Here is a 26,354-nt window from a genome sequence, read left to right on the forward strand (position 1 = left end):
ATTATGCACTTACTGCCTACATCATCCATTACTAAAAACAGAAAATTTATGGATTACAATCGAAATCTTGCAAGTGAACACAGACTGTTATCATTCAGTTACACCTTAACTCACTCCTCTCACATTGCAATGTAAAGTTCTATATGGCTTTTAGCTTTCAGTATTGAAATTTGTAAAATGTGTTCGCTAACGATGTTTTTTATAAAGTTGCTTATATCACGAAGATTATTGGCTGGAAAATCTTGCTAACAGTTTATTGCTGTGAGTTTATTACACAAATACAAGTGGAATGTTAATTTTAATCCTTACAAAAATATAATGCATTTACAAAAAAAAATATTTGTTTTATGTTCAAATATCGACTAGTAACAGCCAAACCAGTGCGGAGATATATGTATGCTTACTAAAGTTGGAATGAAATTAATAACAGAATATGAATCAGTATAATAAACTGAATTCTAAAAGCCTAGATAACTAAAATTAGGTTGGTACAAAAGCCTGTAAATGTGGCGGCCTGATATCTGAGACCAACCCTTCGTGTCGTACTTATCCTAACCACATTGGTATATTTCAATTGATTCACTTCAGTATGATGTTACACTCCAGACAAAGATTACATAATAGTTACATTTATATTCAGTGTTATATCTTTTAGAAAAGCTCTTCATGTTATTGCATCCCTGCTTTTATAGCTTCTTTGTCTGCCATAACCAGTTATTTTGCTGGTCAAATAGCAGAACTCATTTACTACTTTAATATATTATTTCCTAATCTAATTCCCCTGATTCAATTAAACTACATTCCATTAGCCTTGCTATACTTTTGTTGTTTATTTTATAACACCTTTTGAAGACACTATCCTTTCCATTCAACAAATCTTTCAAGTCCTTCTCATCTCTGAAGGAATTACAGTCCCACTGGCAAACCCTGAAGTGTTTATTTCTTCCCCCTGTTCCTTAATTCCTTTTCCATATTTATGTGTGGTTTCCTTTGTTGACTGATTTGTGTAAAGACTAAACAACATGGAGGATATGCTACAACCCTGCTCACTACCGTCTCAGCTACTGCCTATCTTCAAAGTCCTTTGACAGAATTGTTATCTGGTTTCAAAAGAAGTGATGGATAATCTTTCACTTCCTGTATTTTATTCCTTATAATATCAGAATTTCAAACAGTGTAATGTAATCAACATTTGGCAAAAGATTTTTTTCTAAATCTACAAACGCAAGAAGTGTATGTTTCCCTTTTTACAGTGTATCTTCTAAGATAAGTTGTTGGATCAGTTTAGTTTTGCATGCTACTACATTACAATGTGAGTAGCTAGATCTACTGGAGTGCCTGTCACTGTCTCAAACAAGTGCAAGAGATCCTAGTGGTGAAGGCAGTGGGCCAACCATTAGTATGGAAATTTGTTGGAATTGTTCTTTAGATTGTTCCAACCACAAATGTCCAGTCACATGAATATTATAATCATTTTAATTCTTTCATTTCAGGTCAGCTATATCTTATTGAAAAATTTGTGGAACACATGTACACAAGTGAAGATTATGAAGTCAAAGCAATTAGACATAAAATAAATTTCCTTTATTGACAAATTCATTATTTTTAATAAATAAAAAGAGTATTTAATGTTATTAAGATTATTTTTAAAAATTCTACATGTGATTCATTACTCTTATGAGTTAACACTGATTATGTTATAATTCAATCTTCAGTGATGCTTTGCAACTCTTTTCCCATTGTCAATAAATATTTTTGTAAGTGGTATAACATTTACATTCATTGACATTCCTTTATGGGAGGACTTTTAAAGAATAATTTCTGATTCATTTTCTTTTGTTATAGCCATAATAATATCAGAGAGGACCCCAGCACAAACTTCATCAACAGTTGACAGCACTCCGATACCTGAATCATCACGTTTTGATGTATGTATTTTATCTGGGGTTTGCTGTAGAAAATGGTCTGGGAGCTGACTTTGTAGAAACTGATACTTTTTCTTCAGATTTTTACATTTGTCAGGTGTCAGCTCACTTGATTCTTTAAGGGACAGCAGTTCATCTGCAAGCTCACAAGCTGCAGCTGTAATTGAGCTACAGTCTTCCAGCTGAAAATGTCATGAAGTAGTTGATTTATTTAATGTCAGATACGGATTGATTAAATATAAATAAAATGCCAATAGTTTGTCATTATCATGATGTACAACACATTTACTGACTAAGATATTTATTTATCAAGAAATTAAGAGAATTTGACAAATATTATACAGATCTATAAGTGTAGATTTTAACAATGTCTATATTGTGACAGCTGACACAAGAACCATTAGAAATCTTGATATTTCAGCTAGGGTTTGAATGCTAATGTGTTTCCTTTCTGGCAGCCATCTGGGCTGCAAATTCAACAGTATTTACTATAATTTGATAGGCAGCACCTGAACTTCCATTATGAATGTCAATGATACTCATTACACTGCAGATGCTACTGAAGACACAGCAGAGAATAGTGAACTACTCACTGATTATTTAGAAGTCAATGAGTAATGATTGAGAAGAAGAATTTCTGTCTATTTATTGGTCAGAGCCTCAAATAGTGAAACAAGAGAACACAGACGAGATTTCATGTGCTGTATCTGCTCAAGCTTGGATTTTATTCTGCATCTAAATCCCTACTCTGAAAACCACTGTGAAGTGCTCGGCAGAAGATACTTTCTGTTGCACAACATACAAGATTTTCTTGTCGTTCCATTCACATGTGGAACATGGGAAGAATTACTGTTTACAAGCCTCTAAAAGAATAGTATCTTGTTTCTACATAAATAGAGACCACAAGGCCCATTTCTCCAATTGTTATGAGCATTGTATTCAATGTAGATCAAATTTTGTTGAGGTACTTTAATTATACATAAGTAAATAAGATTTTCTACACGAGAAAAGGCATAGGTTACCAAAAACAAAATCAGTTACTCAGACACAGCTGTAATTTCCAAATCAGTATGGCTGAGCAAGGTGACACAGTGGTAAGACACTGCACTCACATTCATGGTGATGACCACCAAAATTTCCAGCCCGTCAGCCATATAGATTTAGGTTGCCCATCATTAATAGTTCATCTGAAAATAAAATGACAATGACTGATTTCATGCGCTATGCATCACCAATCTGAGCCTGTGCTCCTTCTCAAATGATCTGACTACTGAAAGGCTGTTAAAGTGATTATCTTCCTTCTTTGTTTTGAAACAGTATGGGAAAATTTTGCCATGTTTTGCTACCTGCCATGTAATGTATTATGGTTCTTGTACAAAAATATCAAATATAGCAGTAAAACATATTCATGATGATTTTCAATGAGGCTTGAGGTATTGTTTTCAATTTACTGCAAGATGACTAATCTTATATATATTTAAACACGAACACCTCCAGTTCTGCAAGCTATTATTAGTTTCACCTTTTATTTGTGGCTCTTTAACTCGATTATTACATATTTCTGTGATCTATCTGAAAAAACAAATCTGTATCCAGTATTTTTCATTTCAGTATGTGTCATTCAGATATGATACTGCACTAATTTCCTTCTTCTTCCTGGCCTTGTCTCATGTCTACTCAGAATCAGCGTGTAGACCTGGTTTTGAATATTTTAGTGGTATAGGGTGGCCAGATGCCCTTCCAAAAATATTTGCAAGTTGTGCAGTACTCTACTAATTAATAATGAAAATGCATCTGGCTTACTTTTTTCTTGCATATGATAGTGGTACAAAGAGTAATAATTATCTTTATACATCTGTGAATCTGATGATTCCATATAATTTTGAACAGTGTTAATGAGGCACATGTTCAAACACTAAATTAGTACAACAATGTTCTTATGATTCATGACACTAATCACTGGATTAATAATGCTGCCTTCTGTGCTAAACTGTTAAAACCTTTGTCAGTATTTAAATGCTGGATCAAATGTCTATTGAATCAGATACTTTACCAGGAATTAATATAAAAAAGAAAGCAGTTTCACATTGATTTCACCTCAGGTCCTATTTTCTGCTCAGCTATATGCTGAGCTATTTCCAGTCCTCGTTCTATTACAGAATCTGGCATACACAATGTCTGAGCAAGGTGCAGTCCATAATGTTTGACATTTGTGATGCCTTGTAGTAGATGATGAGTATATTTCAAGTAAATATTACCATTCTCATTCACTTCCAGTGTTTCAAAGTGGTGGCTGGAAGAAAGAAAAAGATTAAAGTTTAAAAAAGAACTGTTAGCATTTCTTAAAAGTCAATGCAGTGAATGTTATGATGTTTGTTTGAAAGCTATTCTTTGAAAAAACAGTAAGTGCACCCTTGATTTGCAAGCATTCTTGAGGAGTATTTTTGTTTTTGGGATTTTCAGCATTGGTAGTGGGTATACATATGTATATACTCTTATCTAATATAGTTCTATAATAGTATTCCAATAAGTGTACTGGCAAATTCCTACAAATTAATATACTACACCAAATTGTAGAATGTTAACAATGGGGGCAGGGTAACTACGTGGCCCATGAAAAATTACTAAATGCTGTTGGATTAATCCAAGCAACTGAAGTTTCATATTAAATTTACAGCACTGAATGATTCTCATCTAGATATAGTTACACTTCAATGCACACAATAAAGGTAATGTAGAAAATGTGTGGAAGAAAATTAATTTGTTTATTGTATGGCAATACAAATACATAAAGATTATAAAACTAATATACATCAACATTTAAACACAGCTCTCCAGCATAAAATATCACAAATGACAACAGCTATATGTTGGTATCTAGATCTTTTACATATTGTATAACATCATACATCATTGTCAGGAAATTTCTGGAAGGACTCTTGTAGGCATGTGTGGGACATGTTGATACAACATGAGCAACTGTCTGTCAATCCACACCACTGTGACACAATGGTGATGAAGATTTGCTCCACTTGTAGAGAGTGTCTGCACATTGTCCATGGCTCGTTTTGAGGTGGTTCAAGGTAGTGCAAATTGTCCATGGTTGATCGAGAGTTTCTTTTGGATGCAAGGCAGTTTCAGACATGGTGAAGAATAGTTTCGTTGCCAGCAATGTTTCCATTCATCGATGGTATTGAATTCAGTTTCCTTGAGAGTTGGCTGTGATGAGAGTGGCTGTCTTTGATCTTACGTCTTTTCTGCTCCACAGGGAATACACTGTCCACTATTGGAAGATCGGTGTTATTAGCAATCTTCTGGTATTCACGTGGTAGTATGCTCTTCCATCTGATATCAGGAGGTGGAATGTGGCTCACGACAGGTATCCAGTATGCAGGAGAAGATTGTTTTGACTCACTATCAATGCACATGGTCCCGTGAAGTTCTACATCTATCTTTTTTACATGGAGACTATTAAACCAGACAGGCACACGGTACTCTGCTGCTGAGTATACCATTCCAAGAGCTGATACCCAGAGAACATCTGCTGACAATCCCCCATGAGAGCCACAGAGTTTACAGACAATGTTGTTTCTGCCTTTGAACTTAGCAAATGTTCATGTCAAATGCCCTTTAAAACAAAGTGTCCTATCCAAAGTGATCCCAAGGTATTTTGGATGCATATTATGATGAATTTTGTCTCCCTCGAAATAGATGTCAAGGGCTCTGTGTGCCAATCTATTGGACAGATGAAAACATGATACTTCTATTTTATTTGAGTTTGGCTGTAACCTTCATTTACAGAAATAGCGTCTTAAGATGTATAGATCAGAAGTTAGGATTTCTTCAGTTGTTTCAAAGGTTTTGTGTCGGTAGTTATTGCCCAGCTGTCTGCATAGCCAAGCTTTCTGGACTGTGCTGGAGGAACTTCAGATATATACACTAAAGAGTCAAAGAAACTGGTACACCTGCCTAATATCACAAAGGGCCTCCACGAGCATGCAGAAGTGCCACAACACGATGTAGCATGGATTTGACTAATGTCTGAAATAGTGCTGGAGGGAATTGACACCATGTATCTTGCAAGGCTGTCCATAAATCTGTAAGAGCACAAGGGGGTAGAAATCTCTTCTGAATAGCAAGTTGCAAGGCATCCCAGATATGCTCAATAATATTCATGTCTGGGGAGTTTGGTGGCCAGCAGAAGTTTTTAAACTCAGAAGAGTGTTCCTGGAGCCACTTTGTAGCAATTCTGGACGTGTGGGGTGTCACATTGTCCTGCTGGAATTGCCAAAGTATTGAACAATGAACATGAATGGATGCAGGTGATCAGACAGTATGCTTATGTAGGTGTCACCTGTCAGAGCCATATCTAGGTGTCTCAGGTGTCCCATATCACACCAACAGCACATGCCCCACACCCATACAGAGCCTCCACCAGCTTGAACAGTCCTCTGGTGACATGCAGGGTCCATGGATTCATGAGGTTGTCTCCATACCTGTACACATTCATCGGCTCGATACAATTTGAAATGAGACTTGTCTGACCATCAACATGTTTCCAGTCATCAGCAGTCCAATGTCGCTGTTGACAGGCCCAGATGAGGCATAAAGTTTTGTGTCATGCAGTCATCAAGGGTACATAAGTGGACGCATACTGATGGTGTTTCATTGAATGGTTTGCACGCTGACGCTTGTTGATGGCCCAGTATTGCACCAATTTGTGGAAGGGTTGCACTTCTGTCATGCTAAATGATTCTCTTCAGTCATTGTTGGTCCTATTCTTGCAGGACCTTTTTCCGGCAGCAGCCATGTCGGAGATTTAATGGTTTACCACATTCCTGATATTCACAGTACATCCGTGAAATGGTCATATGGGAAAATCCCCACTTCATAGCTAGCTTGGAGATGCTGCGTCCCAGCGCTCATGCACCAATTATAACACCACATTCAAACTTACAGAAATCTTGATAACCTGCCATTGTAGCAGCAGTAACTTATCTGACAACTGCGCAAGATGGTTGTTGTCTCATATAGGCATTGCTGAGCGCAGTGCTGTATTCTGCATGTTTAAATATCTCTGTATTTGAATGCACATGCCTATACCAGTTTCTATTCAATACTTTTGGGCAGGCAGTGTCTTTCTTTGTAGTTACTGTAAATGTCCTTCCAGCTAACTTGTTGTCAGTTTTGTTGTGCTTTTGCATGGGACGAGTTGTAATAATTTATAAAGCAGCCCATGCCTCCAAACTGTATCATATGCTGCACTTAGATCAATGAAAGCAACTCATGTTCTCTGCTTCATTTGGTATCCTGCTTCAATAGATGTTGTTAAAGATAAGGCTTGATTAGTACAGCTCCATCCTGTTCAGATTCCAGTTTGCTCAAAAGGAAGATTCTGAAAGATGACTAGACTAATCTGATTGTGTAGAATTCTTTCAAGGAACTAATAAATAGTGCTCCATAGAGCAATTAGGTGATAGTTCTTAGGCTGGTCTGATGTCTTGCCGGGCTTGAGTACCGCTACGATTTTTGGCTGCTTTATTTTTTGTGGGACTGAGCCAGATAGCATAATGTCAGAGAAGAATCCTCCAGCCATCTTTTTGTATAGTTCACACTGTGCAGAAGACATTCTGGGTGGATTCCATCTTTTCCTGGTGTTTTTCCAGATTTTAAAGCTTTAAGACCAGCATAAATTTCAGATATAGAGAAAGTTCTTGAGAAGTTATATTGTTCATTAGTGTTCTTTTTGAGTAATGTAAGTTAGCATCTGATGAATCTTGTATGAGTTTTATCCTTTGGTGCTCTTGATGGGGACAGTGAATGTGATGCAATCCTATTAGCTGATATATGAGCGTTGATCTGCACTTTAATTTTATTTCCTTCCAACTTTTCTACTTGATGCTTGAAAACTGAGTGACCTCTAATTTTCCATTGATGGACACAGTACTTTCATAATATGGTGCCATGGCAGTCATAAGAAGCTGAGAAAATATTAAATTATACTCAAAATAGAAGTACATGAATAAATAATATGGGGAAAACTGTAAAACAAAGTAAAAATAATATTTAAATATACAAACTCATCCATAAAAAAGTGATAAGAATGTAAATGAAAGCAGAAATAAAAAAGAATGTGGTAAAAAGTATTAAATGAAGACTTAAGAAAGGGACACTCATGTTTGTAGAAGTATCGTAATATTGAGAAATTTTAAACAAACAAGTACAATTTATTAGCAAATTAAGTCTTATTGGTGTCTGTGAGTCCATGGCCCCAATTTGAATACAAGCAGTACAAATGACACACCAATGGCCACAACCAGTTTAGTTTCTTTAACTATATTACTAGTTTTGGAAAATTAGTTTCAGCTTTCAAAATGGAAAGTATTCTTCCAAAACTGACCGTGAAAAAAAGGAAAATTTACTGATTGTGGTTGTCAGAAAGTGGTATATGTTCAAGTTCTAATGAAAAATGTAAGCTACATGACAAGTGGTAATGTTCATACACACAGATATCTGTTGTTACCTCAGTTTGGTCATGTAGATACAATGCTATCAGCTTTCTTCAAAGTAGTAGCTTTATTCCGAATTTTGCAAAGTACAAATAGTATATACCACTGTAGTGATAGTTCATTGTTAATCCAATGAACAGATTTAGTTTTTAATAACATCTTGTCTCTGTTAATGTGCACCTCAATTTTTTTTCCAAAAGCCTGAAGATTCTGTTTTCCAATGGACTCTGAATTAAAATATTTATTGAGTTCAGATTGTGATGGTGATATACTTCAAAGAGCATAAAATGAAGACGAAATGGTCAGATATTGAGGTAACTGGTCAAAAGGAAGTTTGAGAAGAGCAAGTATCACCCACATCAAGCTGCATGCCACATATCATGTGGCACGTTGTGTATTCTGCAATGAGTTATTTTTATTTTGAATTAACAATCATGGTGGTTATTGTAGAACATAATAATATTAGGAAGTGTTGAGCTATCGATAGGCACACACAAAAGGAAGAAAACTTGCTATGTTCAGGATTTTATTCTTTGGCAAGAAAGTGTTAAATAAAATACACACACACACACACACACACACACACACACACACATTTATACACATGCAGACATGTGCCTATGCCCCTTCATGTTGCCAGCTACACTGACAGTGCCAGTGCTCTTTTGCAGCAGGTGGACTGGTTGTGGTTGGGGTAGTGTCGGGTGACGTGGGAGGTAGGGAGAGGGAAGGGGGTTGGGTGGCTAGCAGCTAGGACAGAGGTGGCCAGTTTGCTAGCTAGGAATGTGGGAAGGAGGCATGGCACAGTTATATGGGCTGGCACAACTGTAGCAACCAGTGGGAAGTGGCACGCACTGATGGTGATATGGGTAAATTAACTGGAAGTGTGTGACAGCACGGAGGAAGTAGAAACTGATGGAGGATTTATGGACAGTGGGTTACCTGAGATTGGGATCAGCATGATTAAGGGAACAAAGGACCTGTTATAAGAATATCTTCTCGGAACTACACAGACAGAAGATATCCTTACAACACATCCTCCACTCCTATAAACATTGTGGCCTCAATCCCATGTAAGCCACTGTCCTTGTACCCTCTTTTCTGTCACCCTCTGTCAATTGATGTCCCTAGGTTGCTTTCAGCCTGTGCCACTATCCACTGGCCACTACAATCATGCCAGCCCATATACCTGCCACCCCTCCCTCCAGCATTCCTAATCTGAAAACTGGCTGCCTGCATCTGAGTTGCTAGCTACCCACCCTCAATCCCTCTCCCTGCCTCCTTCTCCCTCCTCCCACCCCACTTGACACTACCCCCACAGCAACCAGTCCACCTGCCACCAAAGAGCATTGGCATTTCCCTTCTAGCTGGCACAACGTAGGGGCATAGGCATGTGTCTGCATATATGTAACTACACCTATTTTATTTTATTTTACTCTGGCCTGTTAAAGGATAAAATCTAAGTTAGCAAGTTTTCTTCCTTTTGTGTGTGCCTATCAACAATTCAATTAATTTACATTCTACAAGAACTTTTCACAACATGAAAATATTTTGGATGGACACAATACCAACACCATACATTTTCCTTAAATTTAAGATAAAGTTTAGAAAAAACTTTGCTTTAAAATTTGGAAGTTTGCTGGGGTTCAGATGAACTTGAAGACACTGAGATGCTGGTTTGAGACACTGATATTCAAAGGTGTAATACAGTGATGACCACTGTCAGAACAATCTGAACATTGTCAGAAATGGGTGGAGGAAATGTTTAGAAGCTTTTATGAACAGTTGACTGGAAGGGTGAAAATCACCAGGAAGGGTTATGAAATGCCGGCAATACCTTAATGCAGAAGCATATAAGAAGAACATAGCAATTCTGTATTTGTATCTTGAACAAGTTTGTTTAGAGCTTTTTCTTCCATTTTGAACATGACAAGCACACAAGTGCTGGTATTGTTCAAAAGGAAATAAGAGAACAGTGAAAATGAAAGGAAAACTTTAACATAAGCCTAAAAGTGCAGTTCCCATTATCTATTGATGCATACTAAACTCAGTAACTATATTACGCAAAATAAAGGAAAGGCAACCATTCACCTTTAACAGACTGATTTTTGTTGCAAAGTCACAGGAAACAGAATACTGTGTTCTGTTATATGTGACTGTGCACCACATATCAGTTTGCAAAAGACGTGTGGTTGCCTTTCCTTTATTTTGAGTACTGTTCCATCCAGGAATTTCCATTATTATTATTCAGTAGTCATATCCACAGCTATGGTTGTCCTATGAAGTAATAATGCTCTTCAGTGGCCTCTCATTTCTGCATGTAAGTTTAGTCTTAATTTACTACTGCTAGTCATGCGAAGACGGCAGCGTCAGCTCTTGTATTGATGTGACTCTAGGTACCTGCAGTGGATGTGTAGCTCTTGCCATGAATCTATCAGCCAAGCTAGCATCAATAAGCTGACCTTACTACCAAAAACCCACAACAATCAGAGAATCAGACACACAGGATGTGGACAAAAATACGAATGCATTACAAATGCAACACATTACCCTGCCTAATATGGTGTAAGAAAACCCTTGGCATTCAAAACAGCTTCCATTCATCTTAGAATGGGTAAATATAGAGCATGTATGGCTTTTAACACCAACTACATGATTCTTCTTGCAAATAGGTGGAAAGCTATCACACATCCTTCTATCAAAAATACAAATAACGCTGAGATCTGGTGACTGTGGTGGCCAGGGGAGATGCAATAATCCAACCTTGTGTCCACAAAACCAGCCCTGGATGATGCAAGCTGTCTGAACAGGGGCCCTGTCATCTTGGAACACTGCATCACCATTGGGGAACAAACATTGTGCCATGAGGTGGACCCCATCAGCCAAAATAGTCACATAATCATTGGGAGTAATATGATGTTGCAGAGTAGCCATGGGGCCCACACAACACCATGATATGGTTTCCCAAGTCATCACCAAACCCCTGACATGTTTCACACTTGGGACATAAACTCAGCCAGAGGCTGGAAACAGTGTGAGATAAGACTCATATGACCAATGGCTTTTCCCCATTGCTCCACAATGCAGATTTTATGGACTTGACACTTTGTTGTCCTGTTATGGGCATTTTCATCACCAATTAGCAGTTTTTGAATTACAGCCTGCCCTACAATTCCTTGCTTGTGGCACTTCCTATGTATTGTTTTGGTCCTGACAGGGTTCATAGCAACTTTTGCACCCGTGGCTTTCTTATTTTTTGTCACAATCCTCTTCAACAACCATCCATTATGATCATTTGACACACTCTTCCATTTACCTCGTGACTTAGTGAATGATGTTTTTCCACTTTCTCTATATGCGGCATAAATCTTCGCTATGTTGCCTCCTGAAACACCAAACACATCAGCAGAGAGACACCCTCAATAGAAGCACCAACAATTTGCTCACATTCGAATTCACTTAGCTCTGACATAATGCACTCATGACTACTTGGAACACGGTTCAGATGACTACTGACATTTGCAAAGTATTGAGTGCCTTGCACAGGGGCATTCATGGGCAAATACAAAAGTGCAACCTGCAGGCTTGGCTAGAAACAGCATTTATGTTCATAGGAAGGAGGAAAATGGGAGAGGATGAGAATGGAAAAGAAGAGAAGTAAAGAAGGGGAAAAAGACTAATGATGCTTTGGTGTAATAGAAGGCTGTATAGTGCTGGAGTGGCAGCAGGGAAGGGGATAGGTAGGTGAAGGATGGGGACTAACGAAGGCTGAGTCAGGGTGTACCAAGGACATAGGACACATTGCCGGGATAGTTTCCACCTGAGTACTTCAGAAAAGCTGGTGTTGATATGAAGGATCCAGATAGTACAGGTTGTGAAGCAAACATCAAAGTCAAGCACATTGTGTTGAGTATCATGTTCAGTGACTGGGTAGTGCAGTTGTCTCTTGGCTACAGTTTATCGGTGGCTGTTCATGTAGACAGACAGCTTGTTGGTTGTCATTCCCACATATAAAGCAACTAAGTGGTTGCAGATTAGTTTGTAGATCACATGCCTGCTTTCACAGGGAACCCTGCCTTTGATGGAATAGGAGATGCCTGTGCCTGGATTGGAGTGGTTGGTAGTGGGAGTATATAAAGGACAGGTCTTGCATCTGGGTCTATTGCAAGGACGTGAGTCATAAGGCAAATGGTTGGGGGCAGAGATGGAGTAGGGATGGACAAGGATATTTTGAGCAGGATATTCATTTCAGGGCATAGGGGGAGGGGGTAGTCAAAATCACACTACAGAATGTGAGTCAGTTGCTCCAGTCCTGGATGGTACTGAGTCGTGAGGGCAGTGTTCCTTTGTGGTTGGACGGTGGGTTTGTGGGAGAGACAAGGTACAGGAGATCTGTTTCCATAGATGGTTGGGAGGATAATTTTGGTATGTGAAGGCCTCAGTGAGAACATTGGTATACTTGGAGAGGGACTGATCATGACTACAGATATAATGACCATGGGTAGCTAAGCTGTATGGAAGGGACTTCTGGGTATGGAATGGGGGGCAGCCACTGAAGTGGAGATATTGCTGGTGGTTGGCAGGTTTGTTGTGGACAGAGGTACTCACATAGCCATCCTTGAGGTGCACGTCAACAATGAGAAAGATGGCATAGTGGGTTGAGGACGACCATATTAAGTCAATGGGGAGAAGATGTTGAGGTTCTGAAGGAGTTAGATAGGATGTCCTCATCCTTGGTCCAGATCACGAAGATGTCATCAGTGAATCTGAACCTGGTGAAGGGTTTGTAATTCTGGGTGGATAGGAAGGATTTCTCTAAATGGCCCATGAACAGGTTGGCATACAATAGTGATATGTGGGTGCCCACTGCTGTACTGTGTGGAAGTAATTGTGGATGAGAAAGTGGACCAGGAAGAAGGTTGTAGGTTTGGAGTCCAAACCCCAACCCCTAACCTCATATCTCTGCAATAGACATAGATGAAAGACTTCTCCCATTTATCCTCCCATCACCATCTACTCCAGTCTGGTCACAGGCAACTCCTATCCTGTGAAAGCAGATATGTGATCTAAAAGGCAACCTGTAACCATTATGTTGCTTCCTAAGTGGGCATGACAATCAGCAACAAAGCTGTCATATGATTTAGAGACTAGCAAGGGAGTATTCCTAAGTGTCAGTAAACAATCTTGTTGAAACTTGGCAGATGTGTAGAGCAGGCAAAATAGTGCAACAAGAATTTTTTTGTGCACATTTCCACTTTTAAGAGGTAAAATACACTCTGAAAATAATTTGGCATTATAGGTTTAGAGGAAATTTCTTCAAAACAATGATAAATAAAAAATATGTTTCATATAAAAGTTTATACGCAACTAATGTTCTTGGAAACTGTATAATCAACTTTTGTAATAATTTGAAATTTTGCAAAATATCCAATGACCAATAATTAATTCTGATAAATGAAAACTTTTGTTTCAACATATATTAAAGAAGCTTTCAAGCCACATACATCCCTGTGTAAAAAAGTATAATAAATTTGGTTTCTGAAATACCATTTTTGGAAAACAAGCTGTACACAACGTGCTGTTAGAGTATTTTCAACACATCTAATTAAAACAGCAAAACATTCATTATTTGTCTAGTATCTTATTTTGCTTATATTTGTTTTTTGTTTTAAATTGTTATTTTATGTTTTACATTAATTTTTTTCAATATTCTAATTAGGTATGTTCAAAATACTCTGACAGCACATTGTTTAGAGCTTATTTTCCAAACCTCCCCCCATGAACCATAGACCTTGCCATTGGTGGGGAGGCTTGCGTGCCTCAGCGACACAGATAGCCGTACCGTAGGTGCAACCACAACGGAGGGGTATCTGTTGAGAGGCCAGACAAATGTATGGTTTCTGAAGAGGAGCAGCAGCCTTTTCAGTAGTTGCAGGGGCAACAGTCTCGATGATTGACTGATCTGGCCTTGTAACATTAACCAAAACGGCCTTGCTGTGCTGGTACTCCGAACGACTGAAAGCAGGGGGAAATTACGGCCGTAATTTTTCCCGAGGGCATGCAGCTTTACTGTATGATTAAATGATGATGGCGTCCTCTTGGGTAAAATATTCCGGAGGTAAAATAGTCCCCCATTTGATCTCCGGGCAGGGACTACTCAGGAGGACATCGTTATCAGGAGAAAGAAAACTGGCGTTCTACGGATTGGAGCGTGGAATGTCAGATCCCTTAATCAGGCAGGTAGGTTAGAAAATTTAAAAAGGGAAATGGATAGGTTAAAGTTAGATATAGTGGGAATTAGTGAAGTTCGGTGGCAGGAGGAACAAGACTTTTGGTCAGATGAATACAGGGTTATAAATACAAAATCAAATAGGGGTAATGCAGGAGTAGGTTTAATAATGAATAAAAAAAATAGGAGTTCGGGTAAGCTACTACAAACAACATAGTGAACGCATTATTGTGGCCAAGATAGACACGAAGCCCATGCCTACAACAGTAGTACAAGTTTATATGCCAACTAGCTCTGCAGATGACGAAGAAATTGATGAAATGAATGATGAGATAAAAGAAATTATTCAGGTAGTGAAGGGAGACGAAAATTTAATAGTCATGGGTGATTGGAATTCGAGAGTAGGAAAAGGGAGAGAAGGAAACATAGTAGGTGAATATGGATTGGGGCTAAGAAATGAAAGAGGAAGCCGCCTAGTAGAACTTTGTGCAGAGCATAACTTAATAATAGCTAACACTTGGTTCAAGAATCATGAAAGAAGGTTGTATGCATGGAAGAACCCTGGCGATACTAGAAGGTATCAGATAGATTATATAACGGTAATACAGAGATTTAGGAACCAGGTTTTAAATTGTAAGACATTTCCAGGGGCAGATGTGGACTCTGACCACAATCTATTGGTTATGAACTGTAGATTAAAACTGAAGAAACTGCAAAAAGGTGGGAATTTAAGGAGATGGGACCTGGATAAACTGAAGGAACTAGAGGTTGTAGAGAGTTTCAGGAAGAGCATAAAGGAACAGTTGACAAGAATGGGGGAAAGAAATACAGTAGAAGAAGAATGGATAGTTTTGAGGGATGAAGTGGTGAAGGCAGCAGAGGATCAAGTAGGTAAAAAGACGAGGGCTAGTAGAAATCCTTGGGTGACAGAAGAAATACTGAATTTAATTGTTGAAAGGAGAAAATATAAAAATGCAATAAATGAAGCAAGCAAAAAGGAATACAAACGTCTCAAAAATGAGATCGACAGGAAGTGCAAAATGGCTAAGCAGGCATGGCTAGAGGACAAATGTAAGGATGTAGAGGCTTGTCTCACTAGGGTAAGATAGATACTGCCTACAGGAAAATTAAAGAGACCTTTGGAGAGAAGAGAACCACTTGTATGAATATCAAGGGCACAGATGGAAACCCAGTTCTAAACAAAGAAGGGAAAGCAGAAAGGTGGAAGGAGTATATAGAGGGACTATACAAGAGCGATGTTCTTGAGGACAATATTACGGAAATGGAAGAGGAAGTAGATGAAGATGAAATGGGAGATATGATACTGCATGAAGAATTTGATAGAGCACTGAAAGACCTAAGTCGAAACAAGGCCCCGGGAGTAGACAACATTCCATTAGAACTACTGACAGCCTTGGGAGAGCCAGTCCTGACAAAACTCTACCATCTGGTGAGCAAAATGTATGAGACAGGTGAAATACCCTCAGACTTCAAGAAGAATATAATAATTCCAATCCTAAAGAAAGCAGGTGTTGACAGATGTGAAAATTACGGAACTATCAGTTTAATAAGTCACAGTTGTAAAATACTAACGCGAATTCTGTACAGACGAATGGAAAAACTGGTAGAAGCCGACCTCGGGGAAGATCAGTTTGGATTCCGTAGAAATATGGGAATACGTGAGGCAATACTGACCCTACGACTTATCTTAGAAGCTAGATTAAGAAAAGGCAAATCTACGTTTCTAGCATTTGTAGACTTGGAGAAAGCTTTTGACAATGTTGACTGGAATAATCTCTTTCAAACTCTGAAGGTGGCAGGGGTAAAATACAGGGAGCGAAAGGCTATTTACAATTTGTACGGAAACCAGATGGCAGTTATAAGAGTCGAGGGACATGAAAGGGAAGCAGTGGTTGGGAAGGGAGTGAGACAGGGTTGTAGCCTCTCCCCAATGTTATTCAATCTGTATATTGAGCAAGCAGTAAAGGAAACAAAAGAAAAATTTGGAATAGGTATTAACATCCACGGAGAAGAAATAAAAACTTTAAGGTTCGCCGATGACATTGTAATTCTGTGAGAGACAGCAGAGGACTTGGAAGAGCAGTTGAACTAAATGGACAGTGTCTTGAAGGGAGGATATAAGATGAACATCAACAAAAGCAAAACGAGAATAATGGAATGTAGACGAATTAAGTCGGGTGATACTGAGGGAATTAGATTAGGAAATGAGACACTTAAAGTAGTAAATGAGTTTTGCTATTTGGGGAGCAAAGTAACTGCTGATGGTCGAAGTAGAGAGGATATAAAATGTAGACTGGCAATGGCAAGGAAATCGTTTCTGAAGAAGAGAAATTTGTTAACATCGAGTATAGATTTAAATGTCAGGAAGTCGTTTCTGAAAGTATTTGTATGGAGTGTAGCCATGTATGGAAGTGAAACATGGACGATAAATAGTTTGGACAAGAAGAGAATAGAAGCCCTTGAAATGTGGTGCTACAGAAGAATGTTGAAGATTAGATGGGTAGATCACGTAACTAATGAGGAAGTATTGAATAGGATTGGGGAGAAGAGGAGTTTGTGGCACAACTTGACAAGAAGAAGGGATCAGTTGGTAGGACATGTTCTGAGGCATCAAGGGATCACAAATTTAGTATTGGGGGGCAGCATAGAGGGTAAAAATCGTAGAGGGAGACCAAGATATGAATACATTAAACAGATTCAGAAGGATGTAGGCTGCAGTACGTATTGGGAGATGAAGAAGCTTGCACAGGATAGAGTAGCATGGAGAGCTGCATCAAACCAGTCTCAGGACTGAAGACCACAACAACAACATATTTTCCAAAAATGCTATTTCAGAAACCAACTTTATTATACATAGATGCATGCAGCTTGAAAGCTTCTTTAATTTGTGTTGTAACAAAAGTTTTCAGTTTTCAAAATTAATGCTGGTGGAGTATTTTGAAAAATTTCAAATTATTACAAAATTAAATTATACAGTTTTCAAGAATGTTAATTACACATAAACTTTATATAAGACACATTTTTATACCAACAATGTAGAAAAAGATAGACTGCTACTTAACATAAAGAAGACACTCAGGTTGTAGATGGCACGATTAAATGACACTCACATATAGCTTTCGGCCACAGTCTTCGTTTGCCAGTAAAGACACACACACACACACACACACACACATATATATACAAAGTATATAAAAAAAAGATGATGAGACTTTCCAAACAAAAGTGCTGGCAGGTCGATAGGCACACAAACAAACACAAACATACACACAAAATTCAAGCTTTCGCAACAAACAGTTGCTTCATCAGGAAAGAGGGAAGGAGAGGGAAAGACGAAAGTATGTGGGTTTTAAGGGAAAGGGTAAGGAGTCATTCCAATCCCGGGAGCGGAAAGAGTTATCTTAGGGGGAAAGAAGGACCGGTATACACTCGCACACACACACATATCCATCCGCACATACACAGACACAAGCAGACATTTGTAAAGGGAAAGAGATTCGGCAGAGATGTCAGTTGAGGCAGAAGTACAGAGGCAAAGATGACGTTGAAAGACAGGTGGGTATGAGCGGCAGCAACTTGAAATTAGCGGAGGTTGAGGCCTGGCGGATAACGAGAAGAGAGAATATACTGAAGGGCAAGAGGTTAATATATATATATATATATATATAAAATACAGATGATGTAACTTACCGAACGAAAGTGCTGGCAGGTCGATAGACACACAAACAAACACAAACACACACACACAAAATTCAAGCTTTCGCAACAAACTGTTGCCTCATCAGGAAAGAGGCAAGGAGAGGGAAAGACGAAAGGATGTGAGTTTTAAGGGAGAGGATAAGGAGTCATTCCAATCCCGGGAGCGGAAAGACTTACCTTGGGGGGAAAAAAGGACAGGTATACACTCGCACACACACACATATCCATCCGCACATACACAGACACAAGCAGACATTTGTAAAGGCAAAGAGTTTGGGCAGAGATGTCACTCAATCTCCCACTTCCAGCTCCACTCCCTCCAAAACTTCAAAATTCCAATCAACACAATCTGGAACCACAACACCCTAATTCGGTGGTTAACCTTTCCTCCAAACCTCTCTCCCAATCCGGAACCTCTGTCCTATCCAAAGGCCTCACCTTCAGCCCCACTCCCAGATTCAACCAAACAGCCCTTGTCAAAGATTTACTGTCCTACACCCATACTCTCTGCTGGAAATATCACTTTGCCACGAAGAAAAATGATCCTAATCCTACTCCTAATGGTCCAACTCCCCAAGACACTATCCAAATTGAACCCTGCCTGGAACAGTTCCATCCACCGTCACAGCGGGACCCACCTCCTCTTCCTCAAAATCACCCTCTCCAAACTTTCCAGGAATTTCTGACTTCCAGCCTTGCCTCTCAATCCTTCTTAAAAAACCTTAATCCTACTCCCAACATCACCACTGCTGAAGCCCAGGCTATCCGTGATCTGAAGGCTGACCGATCCATCGTCATTCTTCCGGCAGACAAGGGTTCCACAACCGTGGTACTTGATCGTCGGGAGTATGTGGCTGAGGGACTGCGTCAGCTTTCAGATAACACTACATACAAAGTTTGCCAAGGTAATCCCATTCCTGATGTCCAGGCAGAGCTTCAAGGAATCCTCAGAACCTTAGGCCCCCTACAAAACCTTTCACCTGACTCCCTCAACCTCCTGACCCCAACGACACCCCGCACCCCTACCTTCTACCTTCTTCCTAAAATTCACAAACCCAATCATCCCGGCCGCCCCATTGTAGCTGGCTACCAAGCTCCCACAGAACGTATCTCTGCATACGCAGATCAACACCTTCAACCCATCACATGCAGTCTCCCATACTTCATCAAAGACACCAACCACTTTCTCGAACGCCTGAAATCCCTACCCAGTCTGTTACCCCCGGAAACCATCCTTGTAACCATTGATGCCACTTCCCTATACACAAATATTCCGCACGTCCAGGGCCTCGCTGCGATGGAGCACTTCCTTTCACGCCGATCACCTGCCACCCTACCTAAAACCTCTTTCCCCGTTACCTTAGCCAGCTTCATCCTAACCCACAACTTCTTCACTTTCGAAGGCCAGACATACCAACAATTAAAGGGAACAGCCATGGGCACCAGGATGGCCCCCTCGTACGCCAACGTATTCATGGGTCGCTTAGAGGAAGCCTTCTTGGTTACCCAGGCCTGCCAACCCAAAGTCTGGTACAGATTTATTGATGACATCTTCATGATATGGACTCACAGTGAAGAAGAATTTCACAATTTCCACTCCAACCTCAACTCCTTTGGTTTCATCAGATTCACCTGGTCCTACTCAAAATCCCATGCCACTTTCCTTGACGTTGACCTCCATCTGTCCAATGGCCAGCTTCACACGTCCATCCACATCAAACCCACCAACAAGCAACAGTACCTCCATTATGACAGCTGCCACAAATTCCACATCAAACGATCCCTTCCCTACAGCCTAGGTCTTCGTGGCAAACGAATCTGCTCCAGTCCGGAATCCCTCAACCATTACACCAACAACCTGAAAACAGCTTTTGCACCCCGCAACTACCCTCCCGACCTGGTACAGAAGCAAATAGCCAGAGCCACTTCCTCAACTCCTCAAACCCAGAACCTCCCACAGAAGAACCCCAAAAGTGCCCCACTTGTGACAGGATACTTTCCGGGACTGGATCAGACTCTGAATGTGGCTCTCCAGCAGGAATACGACTTCCTGAAATCCTGCACTGAAATGAGATCCATCCTTCATGAAATCCTCCCCACTCCACCAAGAGTGTCTTTCCGCCATCCACCTAACCTTCGTAACCTCTTAGTTCATCCCTATGAAATCCCCAAACCACTTTCCCTACTCTCTGGCTCCTACCCTTGTAACCGCCCCCGGTGTAAAACCTGTCCCATGCACCCTCCCACCACCACCTACTCCAGTCCTGTAACCCGGAAGGTGTACACAATCAAAGGCAGAGCCACGTATGAAAGCACCCACGTAATTTACCAACTGACCTGCCTACACTGTGAAGCTTTCTATGTCGGAATGACCAGCAACAAACTGTCCACTCACATGAATGGACACAGGCAGACAGTGTTTTTTGTTAATGAGGATCACCCTGTGGCTAAACATGCCTTGGTGCACGGCCAGCACTTCTTTGCACAGTGTTACACCGTCCGGGTTATCTGGATACTTCCCACTAACACCAACCTGTCAGAACTCCGGAGATGGGAACTTGCCCTTCAGTATATCCTCTCTTCTCGTTATCCGCCAGGCCACAATCTCCGCTAATTTCAATTTGCCGCCGCTCATACCTCACCTGTCTTTCAACAACATCTATGCCTCTTTACTTCCGCTCGACTGACATCTCTGCCCAAACTCTTTGCCTTTACAAATGTCTGCTTGTGTCTGTGTATGTGCGGATGGATATGTGCGTGTGTGCGAGTGTATACCTGTCCTTTTTCCCCCCTAAGGTAAGTCTTTCTGCTCCCGGGATTGGAATGACTCCTTACCCTCTCCCTTAAAACCCACATCCTTTCGTCTTTCCCTCTCCTTCTCTCTTTCCTGATGAGGCAACAGTTTGTTGCGAAAGCTTGAATTTTGAGTGTATGTTTGTGTTTGTTTGTGTATCTTTCGACCTGCCAGCTCTTTCGTTTGGTAAGTCACATCATCTTTGTTTTTTGATATATATATAAAAACAAAGATGATGTGACTCACCATACAAAAGCGCTGGCAGGTCGATAGACACACAAACAAACACAAACATACACACAAAATACTAGCTTTTGCAACCAACAGTTGCTTCATCAGGAAAGAGGGAAGGAGAGGGAAAGACGAAAGGATGTGGGTTTTAAGGGAGAGGGTAAGGAGTCATTCCAATACCGGGAGTGGAAAGACTTACCTTAGGGGGAAAAAAGGACATGTATACACTCGCACATACACCCATATCCAACCACACATACACAGACACAAGCAGACATTTGTAAAGGGAAAGAGATTCGGCAGAGATGTCAGTTGAGGCAGAAGTACAGAGGCAAAGATGATGTTGAAAGACAGGTGGGTATGAGCGGCAGCAACTTGAAATTAGCGGAGGTTGAGGCCTGGCGGATAACGAGAAGAGAGAATATACTGAAGGGCAAGTTCCCATCTCCGGAGTTCTGACAGGTTGGTGTTAGTGGGAATTATCCAGATAACCCGGACGGTGTAACACTGTGCCAAGATGTGCTGGTCGTGCACCAAAGCGTGTTTAGCCACAGGGTGATCCTCATTAACAACAAACACTGTCTGCCTGTGTCCATTCATGTGAATGGACAGTTTGTTGCTGGTCATTCCCACATAGAAAGCTTCAAAGTGTAGGCAGGTCAGTTGGTAAATCACGTGGGCCTTTGATCGTGTACACCTTCCGGGTTACAGGACTGGAGTAGGTGGTGGTGGGAGGGTGCATGGGACAGGTTTTACACTGGGGGCGGTTACAAGGGTAGGAGCCAGAGGGTAGGGAAGGTGGTTTGGGGATTTCATAGGGATGAACTAAGAGGTTACGAAGGTTAGGTGGACGGCGGAAAGACACTATTGGTGGAGTGGGGAGGATTTCATGAAGGATGGATCTCATTTCAGGGCAGGTTTTGAGGAAGTCGTATCCCTGCTGGAGAGCCACATTCAGAGTCTGATCCAGTCCCAGAAAGTATCCTGTCACAAGTGGGGCACTTTTGGGGTTCTTCTGTGGGAGGTTCTGGGTTTGAGGGGATGAGGAAGTGGCTCTGGCTATTTGCTTCTGTACCAGGTCGGGAGGGTAGTTGCGGGATGCAAAAGCTGTTTTCCTGTTGTTGGTGTAATGGTTTAGGGATTCCGGACTGGAGCAGATTCATTTGCCATGAAGACCTAGGCTGTAGGGAAGGGACCTTTGATGTGGAATGGGTGGCAGCTGTCATAATGGAGGTACTGTTGCTTGTTGGTGGGTTTGATGTGGACGGACGTGTGAAGCTGGCCATTGGACAGATGGAGGTCAACGTCAAGGGAAGTGGCATGGGATTTGGAGTAGGACCGGGTGAATCTGATGGAACCAAAGGAGTTGAGGTTGGAGAGGAAATTCTGGAGTTCTTCTTCACTGTGAGTCCAGATCATGAAGATATCAATAAATCTGTACCAAACTTTGGGTTGGCAGGCCTGGGTAACCAAGAAGGCTTCCTCTAAGCAACCCATGAATACGTTGGCATACGAGGGGGCCATCCTGGTGCCCCTGGCTGTTCCCTTTAATTGCTGGTATGTCTGGCCTTCGAAAGTGAAGAAGTTGTGGGTCAGGATGAAGCTGGCTAAGGTAATGAGGAAAGAGATTTTAGGTAGGGTGGCAGGTGATCGGCGTGAAAGGAAGTGCTCCATCGCAGCGAGGCCCTGGACGTGCGGAATATTTGTGTGTAAGGAAGTGGCATCAATGGTTACAAGGATGGTTTCCAGGGGTAACAGATTGGGTAGGGATTCCAGGCGTTCGAGAAAGTGGTTGGTGTCTTTGATGAAGGATGGGAGACTGCATGTAATGGGTTGAAGGTGTTGATCTGCGTATGCAGAGATACGTTCTGTGGGGGCTTGGTAACCAGCTACAATGGGGCGGCCGGGATGATTGGGTTTGTGAATTTTAGGAAGAAGGTAGAAGGTAGGGGTGCGGGGTGTCGTTGGGGTCAGGAGGTTGATGGAGTCAGGTGAAAGGTTTTGTAGGGGGCATAAGGTTCTGAGGATTCCTTGAAGCTCCGCCTGGACATCAGGAATGGGATTACCTTGGCAAACTTTGTATTTGGTGTTGTCTGAAAGCTGACGCAGTCCCTCAGCCATATACTCCCGACGATCAAGTACCACGGTCGTGGAACCCTTGTCTGCTGGAAGAATGATGATGGATCGGTCAGCCTCCAGATCACGGATAGCTTGGGCCTCAGCAGTGGTGATGTTGGGAGTAGGATTAAGGTTTTTTAAGAAGGATTGAGAAGCAAGGCTGGAAGTCAGAAATTCCTGGAAGGTTTGGAGCGGGTGATTTTGAGGAAGACGAGGTGGGTCCCACTGTGATGGAGGTCAGAACTGTTCCAGGCAGGGTTCAATTTGGATAGTGTCTTGGGGAGTTGGATCATTAGGAGTAGGATTAGGATCATTTTTCTTCGTGGCAAAGTGATATTTCCAGCAGAGAGTACGAGTGTAGGACAGTAAATCTTTGATGAGGGCTGTTTGGTTGAATCTGGGAGTGGGGCTGAAGGTGAGGCCTTTGGATAGGACAGAGGTTTCGGATTGGGAGAGAGGTTTGGAGGAAAGGTTGACTACTGAATTGGGGTGTTGTGGTTCCAGATTGTGTTGATTGGAATTTTGAAGTTTTGGAGGGAGTGGAGCTGGAAGTGGGAGATTGAGTAGATGAGCGAGACTGGGTTTGTGTGCAATGAGAGGAGGTTGCGGTTTGCTGGAAAGGTTGTGAAGGGTGAGTGAGTTGCCTTTCCGGAGGTGGGAAACCAGGAGATTGGATAGTTTTTTGAGGTGGAGGGTGGCATGCTGTTCTAATTTGCGGTTGGCCTGTAGGAGGATGCTCTGAACAGCCGGTGTGGATGTCGGAGAGGAAAGATTGAGGACTTTTATTAAGGATAGGAGTTGACGGGTGTGTTCATTGGCTGAGTTTAAGTGTAGGTGAAGGATTAGGTGGGTGAGGGCAATAGATTGTTCTGTTTGGAACTGGTATAGGGACTGATGGAAAGAAGGGTTGCAGCCAGAGATGGGAACTTCAAGTGTGAGGCCTTTGGGGGTAAACCAGATGTCAGACAAGCCTGAGAAAATGGTGCACGGCCAGCACATCTTGGCGCAGTGTTACACCATCCGGGTTATCTGGATACTTCCCACTAACACCAACCTGTTAGAACTCTGGAGATGGGAACTTGCCCTTCAGTATATCCTCTCTTCTCGTTATCCGCCAGGCCTCAACCTCCGCTAATATCAAGTTGCTACTGCTCATACCCACCTGTTTTTCAACAACATCTTTGCCTCTGTACTTCTGCCTAGACTGACATCTCTGCCAAATCTTTTTGCCTTTACAAATGTCTGCTTGTGTCTGTGTATGTGTGGTTGGATATGGGTGTGTGTGCGAGTGTATACCTGTTCTTTTTTCCCCCTAAGGTAAGTCTTTCCGCTCCCGAGATTGGAATGACTCCTTACCCTCTCCCTTAAAACCCACATCCTTTCGTCTTTCCCTCTTTCCTGATGAAGCAACCGTTGGTTGTGAAAGCTTGAATTTTGTGTGTATGTTTGTGTGTCTATGAACCTGCCAGCGTTTTCGTTTGGTAAGTCACATCATCTTTGAAACTTCGACGCGGGAAAAATATATTTAAAAACAAAGATGATGTGACTTACCATACGAAAGCACTGGCAGGTCGATAGAAACACAAACAGACACATACAAACTCTTTGTCTTTAAATATGTCTGCATGTGTCTGTATATGTGTGGATGGACATGTGTGTGTGTGCGAATGTATACCCGTCCTTTTTTCCCCCTAAGGTAAGTCTTTCCGCTCCTGGGATTGGAATGACTCCTTACCCTCTCCCTTAAAACCCACTTCCTTTCGTCTTTCCCTCTCCTGCCCTCTTTCCTGATGAGGCAACAGTTTGTTGCTAAAGCTTGAATTTTGTGTGTCTGTATGTGTCTGTTTGTGTTTCTATCGACCTGCCAGCGCTTTCGTATGGTAAGTCACATCATCTTTGTTTTATATATATATATATATATATAACGGAAGCGCTGGCAGGTCGATAGAAAGACAAACAGACACATACATACACACAAAATTCTAGCTTTCGCAACCAATGGTTGCTTCGTCAGGAAAGAGGGAAGGAGAGGGAAAGACGAAAGGATGTGGGTTTTAAGGGAGAGGGTAAGGAGTCATTCCAGTCCCAGGAGCGGAAAGAACTACCTTAGGGGGAAAAAAGGGACAGGTATACACTCGTACACACACACATATCCATCCGCACATATACAGACACAAGCAGACATTTGTAATATATATATATATATATATATATAAACAAAGAAGATGTGACTTACCAAACGAAAGCGCTGGCAGGCTGATACACACACAAACAAACACAAACATACACACAAAATTCTAGCTTTTGCAACCAACGGCTGCTTCATCAGGAAAGAGGGAAGGAGAGGGAAAGATGAAAGAGGCAAAGAGTTTGGGCAGAGATGTCAGTCGAGGTGGAAGTACATAGGCAAAGATGTTGTTGAATGACAGGTGAGGTATGAGTGGCGGCAACTTGAAATTAGCGGGGGTTGAGGCCTGGCGGGTAACGAGAAGAGAGGATATACTGAAGGGCAAGTTCCCATCTCCGGTGTTCTGACAGGTTGGTGTTAGTGGGAAGTATCCAGATAACCCGGACGGTGTAACACTGTGCCAAGATGTGCTGGCCGTGCACCAACGCATGTTTAGCCACAGGGTGATCCTCATTACCAACAAACACTGTCTGCCTGTGTCCATTCATGCGAATGGACAGTTTGTTGCTGGTCATTCCCACATAGAAAGCCGGCCGGAGTGGCCGAGTGGTTAAAGGCGCTACAGTCTGGAACCGCACGACCGCTATGGTCGCAGTTTCGAATCCTGCCTCGGGCATGGATGTGTGTGATGTCCTTAGGT

The 26,354-nt window shown here is 41.4% G+C and overlaps 1 protein-coding gene across 1 annotated transcript in view; it reads right to left on the reverse strand.

Annotated features, from left to right (window-relative positions):
• Nucleotides 1–1,669: 1,669 nt before the first annotated feature.
• LOC124623963 (mutS protein homolog 4-like) overlaps nt 1,670–26,354 on the reverse strand; it is a 303,421-nt gene continuing 278,736 nt past the window's right edge. Inside the window, exons 16-17 of the mRNA XM_047149077.1 lie at nt 4,023–4,218; nt 1,670–2,107 (exon numbers count right to left, since the gene is read on the reverse strand). Of these exons, the coding sequence (XP_047005033.1) occupies nt 1,808–2,107; nt 4,023–4,218 (496 nt within the window). The 3' untranslated portion in view covers nt 1,670–1,807. The remainder of the gene's footprint in view (nt 2,108–4,022; nt 4,219–26,354) is intronic.

Source organism: Schistocerca americana, chromosome 1, assembly GCF_021461395.2.
Source record: "Schistocerca americana isolate TAMUIC-IGC-003095 chromosome 1, iqSchAmer2.1, whole genome shotgun sequence".
Lineage (NCBI taxonomy): Eukaryota > Metazoa > Arthropoda > Insecta > Orthoptera > Acrididae > Schistocerca > Schistocerca americana.